We start from the raw sequence: 5,736 nt of genomic DNA on the forward strand, positions 1-5,736 counted from the left end.
CTTTATAGGTTAAAATTTTGGCGGTACTTATTATCTGTAAACGAAGATTGCCATTATCGGTGTAATATAAAATAATGAATAGTTAAATGTTAAATAAAATTGCTATATCACTCAAAATACGACACACTATGATTTTAATATCGTGCCATTTTCCGTTTAAGCGTTTGTTTTGATATCCTTGGTTTGTGTGCTTATTCGATGGCACATTTAGATATAACACGCTTGTTTTGAACGACACGTAGATAGCTTATTCCTCGTAGTTCTCAATTTGAGGGTTAACTCAACCGTATAAATAAGCCGCGCAACTGTCTGTAGAACATATTACTCCCTGTGTTAATACGCTTTAACCAAACATTATTCGTTTTCTGTGACACTACAACAATCCTTCGAATATGATCTGCTCATTGAAACCCTTCGTTTTTCTCCTCGTCCTTTCATGCTTGATCGCGTTAGCCAAGGGTAAGTGAACATTTTGCTTCTTAAAATCCTGCAACCACAAAATATGGACTTACAACTTGTTTGTTTATGGTCGAATGACTTTTCCTTCATATTTCTGGCAACATGCTCACGAGGTGGCATAAGAGTTAAGAATGAATTTGCTTAAGTGAATATATGGAAATAATTAAAGTATTAACAAAGCATCATTAACTGGTCTATCGCAGAGCAATATTGAATTAAATGTTTTCAAAAGCAAAGTTTTGTTAAGATTTTTAATTTTTATCATAACTTTTATCAAATATGAACCCGTTTTTCGTTTAAACAATAATTTGGGACTGCACAAGGTATAAAATTCAATATTTGGAAATGTTTCACAGGACAGTCAGTCAATAATAACGTGACGGGAAGTGGCGTTGCCGGTGCAGGAGCTGGTGGTACTGGATCTCAAGCCCAGGGGACCAATCCTTTAGCTAATGCCACAACCAGTGGTCAAGGTTCCGTAGGTACCGACCTGGGAAGCAATGCCGGATCAGGAAATGCTGGTGGCCTTGCCTCGGCTCGTAACGGCAATGCCAGTTCCGCTTCTGTCGCGGGTGGATTTGGAACTGGCGACGGTGGCGCTGCTCAAATAAGCACTGATGCTTGCGCCACAGGTTGTTAAACCTGTATAGAAAGTTTTTACTTACGGAAATGTAACTTCTAAAATAAATCGTGGTCAGAGAAAACACTTCGTCTTGTTTCAAATTTCGTAAATTAAAATTAATATATTTTTTATAAATATATATAACAAACGAAACTGTTATTTTTGGAATAATTTTTATATTTTCCATGTTTTTGAAAATTAGGGAGCTACAGTGGTAAACATATTATCAAATGCCTTTAAATTGGGCATATTCAAATTAAAGTAATTTTTGCGTAAGAAAACCATCCATAAATAAAGTCATGAATATATTCGAATAATGATGTTCCCGTATAAAGATATATTCAAGAAAAATACAAACACCAAAAGAAGAATTTAATCGAATATATACATGGGATGGTCAGTTTTGGTATATTACAAGAGTTTCACATATATTTTGGAATGCATTCTACAATGCTAGACTTGTTTGGTTCATGATTTAAACCGGATCTAAAGAACTAAGTATTTTGATTGTTTTTCGTAATAAATTAACGTTCGATAAATTAGTGTGGCCATATTTAAAAAACATTTTGTTCTGAAATAAGTGGTTTTCGATGATAAGTGTGAACTTATACCTGCGATGTCTCATTTAAAGCCCATACCCTAAAAATGAAAATTACATTCCCAATGTGTTATATTTGATCAAAATACTAAGTATGAAATTCAATATTATTTATTTTCAGTTGGATCCAAATTTGCCCATTGAAATAAGTCATTTCCGTTTTTGGGTTCAGTAATTGAGTAAGGGAGCTATTCTAAAAATCGGTGTATCGTTTTTTTGTTTGAGAAAAGCTGAAACATTTGGTTTTGGGGGAAATTAGACTACTCTGAATGATTGATAGAATGTTGTGAATTTTTCAGGTCCGTTTACCAGTAAGCGCGGTGTGAAAAATTTAATATTTCACGGTATGTAACTGTACTATTCAATATCTGCCAACTCTAAAGTGTTCTAGATATGTTTTTGTTAAATGTTTTAAGGCTGAATCTAACACTAAAGCTGACGCAGTGGCTGAAAGCTAACCCGTCTTTAAAGTATTCGTAATTAAATATTCTCCCCAAAATATAACGGCTGGGAGCTCAGTCTAAAATTGAAATTTTATTTAGAAAAATATATATTTTTTAATTAAAAGATTTTATAGGGCAAAAAAAGTCTAGTACAATGAATATTTCAATCGTTACTTGAGCCAGCACCGTTAGATCGGAGCCTCCTTCGCCAGTGGCACCACCACCTCCGGTCGCAGCTACATCCGTGCCACCGTATTAACATCTAGGCTACTTCGGTAAAATATTTCTCTTCTTTGTTGTAACAACCAGGTGGTTACATAGCGTTAACGTCGGTTAAATTTGAATAAAGAGTTTTCTAATCAAATATGTTTGACAGTCCATCCATCAGAGAGATGCTGCAATTTTCATTCCATACGCAACTTGCTTACTTTTTCGATTAGAATAAAAGTGATGAATTGAAACGGGACTATTTTTGGGTGCGTTTTGTAATTTTGCTTGAAAATATTTTTTTTTGGCAGTTTGTAAGCTACCAATGACATAAGTGATTTTACAAAACAGTCTGTTAATGTAGCTCAGAAAATGGTAAATGGCTACGTAGCATTGTACAAATTCTACTTATTTTTCAAAAAAATTCCACAATATAAAAGAAGAATGTGATGTTATTGACTATAGCGGGTTTTAAACGTTTATTCGGGTTGGGGTGACGGGTAAATCAGTACTATTCAAACATTAGAAGAATCGAAGCATTTTAAGAGTTAATCTTATTATAATGAGATGTGCCTTGGGTATTAGCCTAGCTGATTATTATTATTATTATAAAATACTTGTTGACATTTCTGACGAAAACCATATTTAATGACGGCTTTGATTCTGCTGTCGTGCTCTATTAACAATCCCCTTTTTTGATGACTGTTCGTCATTAAGAAGAATAACTAATTTGGCCGGCCTTAGGTCATAATTTGTGATCATTTTACCTGGATATTTATATATATAAATTGTTAATAGTGCGTTATTTGATAGTGTGCACTTTATTTTATAATTACAACAACGATTATATATCTATTAAAGTCTTATTTGGAAATGGTAACTTTTGAAGTATAAATTTAATAAACCGCAGCAGCAGCAGGTCCGCTGTCCGCGTTACTGGTCGATGCCTTCCGTCCTAAAAATAATTAAATTATTTAAAAAATTATGCAGAAATACCAATAGATAAATATTATCTGGAATTTACTCTATATGTGGCAGACGGTTATCTCTCTTTCAAAATGGTCGAAGGCCAATGTCACTTCTAAAATCATGAAATCAAATGAAGTTTTTACGTTGTTATAATCTATATTTAAGAGTTATTTACTTCGTTTAATAAGATAAAATAAAGCTTCCCCAGAAAAGGATACGAAAAAATATCTTGATCATATTCTGTTTTGTGAATAATCAATTGTGCTGATTTTCAAATAGCGTTAAATTCATATTAAAATTATCATGTACACTTACGAAACACGTTCGTTTCGCTTTTTAATTGTTATGCAACATGGACATTTTCTTTCTACAGTATGAAAATTTATTTTGTGTTCCCAAATATTATAAATAAACTAAAGCGTTAGCTATATACAGGGTGTTTTAATTGGATCGCCCCAGTCATTTTTCTCAAAAATCATATTACCTAGAAATAATTTTTTTTCATATGTACACTATCGGGGAAAGTCGTTGTTATTTGTAAATTTCAGCAAAATCATGACTTTTTCACGGTTTTGAAATTTTTAATTTTTTAATGCTAGGTGCTAGACGAAAACCGGGGGAAGTTGTGAACACCTTAAATTAAATTGGTTTGATCGGAATCAAGGAAAAACATTTCAATTAAATCTTTCAGACATTTATTTTATTTACGTACAAAAATGCAAAAGCTACTGGCCCCTATGGACAGTGTTTTTTTTGGATCAGCTCATATCTTCATGAAAAAGTGTTCTTTTCCAATGAAACCAATTTCTTTGAACATTTTCGACAGCACTTTACAACTTTATCGTTGAAATGTTTTTTCTAGCACCTACCGGGGAAAATTGTTATTTTAAAAAAATCCGGAATTATATCAGATTTTTTCTGAAATTAAGGATTGAAAGCGATCAATCACTAATAATAATACCCTAAAAATTTCGCAACTCTCTCTCTTGCAGTTTCTGGAAAAAAATGCTCAGTCAGAGCAGTTCCAAACGACTTGTATAATATTATGAAATATAAAAGATAATAAAATCATATCGATCCATGGTCGGCCAGTATAACGGGAGCGTAGATGATCTTGTCGAAAGCGGGGAGCTTGACAAAGAGCATGGATGGGCAAAGCGGCGACAGATGCACGAGGCTGAGTGATACAGTCGGCATGAGTAGTTGAAATTTCGTCAGCTTGACAAAGTGAGATACAGTAGCTAGGGCCAGGGTCAGATTCTGTTGAGAAAATAAAAGTTTACGTAGAGCAGGGTTGTAGACACCAGCGAAAATTTATACTGGAGTACGGAGTCGGTGAGATCACCAAAACCGCAGTTGCGAGATTGAGAACGAAGACCAGTTAGGAAATCGTCAAAAGGTTGGTTCTGATTCGTGTGAAAAAAACATAGCGAGAAGAGTCAGGATTATTATATGGCTCTTAGTAAGCGTCGAAGGCAGCATAAATCTGGGGGAGTGTGGGTAGTTGCTGACCATCAAGTAAAGGTATTGCCAAGTCCTCATAAATCTTGCGACCAGATGGGCCAAGAGTATGAAGAAAAGTAGCGACTTGCGTATCTTGAGGCTCAGCGGCCCATTTAGAAGCAGTAGCAAAAATCTGAAAGGTATCACGATATTAAGTCCATGAGGCAGCAGGATTCGCAGTGCCCGGCTCGAAATGATCAGGTCCGCGAAAGGGGGAAGTCATGGTGAAGATGGAGATGGTACGAGGTGGTTTCGGATCGGCAGTTAAAAACAGCATTGCGAAGAGAGCGTGAGATAAACTTCTGACACTATGTTGCGAGGGTTAAATAAAGAGAGTGGTTATGATGAAATCGTCGAGTTTATTCTATTCTACCGAGTTTATACATTCACTTATATATCATCCAAAGGGACCGTAACGTTAGATAATCATGAGATAAGATTAGATAAGATAATTTATCTACATATTTACATTTACTAAATTGACGCCATCTACTACAATCTATGCCGGTAGATTTCTTCGCTTTTAATTTCTTAAAACTTTAGCCGCATCGTAGCTGGTTCCCAATTTCGAATTGGTATAGTCTAGATTCGAATCTTCATTATGCGTTTTTCCATTGTGGTCATGTCCAATTAAACTCAAAAGCTGTCCAACTTTCAATGCAAATTTCTGGTTTGATGTAATGAACAGGCTATTTTCATCAGAAATAACGAGATTTGTCTTTTCTCTTGGATTGAGCCTGTTATTAACGTAACCTCAGAAATTTTCTGGTTTTTCTTTTAAGTCGGATACAATTGAAGTTCCCCAACATGACCTATACCTTTTAATTAATTTCGGCGCTTCTTTCGTATTAGACTTATAATTTTGTAGGTCAGTATAAATTTTTTGTGATAATAATATTTCCTCAATAGGCAAATTCTCGATTCTTTCGAAAACC

The 5,736-nt window shown here is 34.6% G+C and overlaps 1 protein-coding gene across 1 annotated transcript; it reads left to right on the forward strand.

Moving 5' to 3' along the window:
• The first annotated feature begins 357 nt into the window (after nt 1-357).
• Nucleotides 358-1,099, forward strand: LOC149933580 (uncharacterized). The gene is made up of 2 exons (XM_090157344.1): nt 358-459; nt 816-1,099. Exons 1-2 carry the CDS (start codon nt 393-395, stop codon nt 1,097-1,099), a joined length of 351 nt encoding a protein of 116 aa, XP_090013470.1. The 5' UTR covers nt 358-392.
• Nucleotides 1,100-5,736: the final 4,637 nt, after the last annotated feature.

This window comes from Leiobunum rupestre, chromosome 8, assembly GCF_980474605.1.
Source record: "Leiobunum rupestre chromosome 8, qqLeiRupe1.1.hap1, whole genome shotgun sequence".
NCBI lineage: Eukaryota > Metazoa > Arthropoda > Arachnida > Opiliones > Sclerosomatidae > Leiobunum > Leiobunum rupestre.

What these genes read in the sequence shown, in the direction of transcription:
- LOC149933580 (XM_090157344.1), top strand. Translation starts at nt 393, where the DNA reads ATGATCTGCTCATTGAAACCCTTCGTTTTTCTCCTCGTCCTTTCATGC. An exon ending in CTTGATCGCGTTAGCCAAGG is followed by an intron (nt 460 to 815) that starts GTAAGTGAACAT and finishes AATGTTTCACAG; the next exon opens with GACAGTCAGTCAATAATAAC.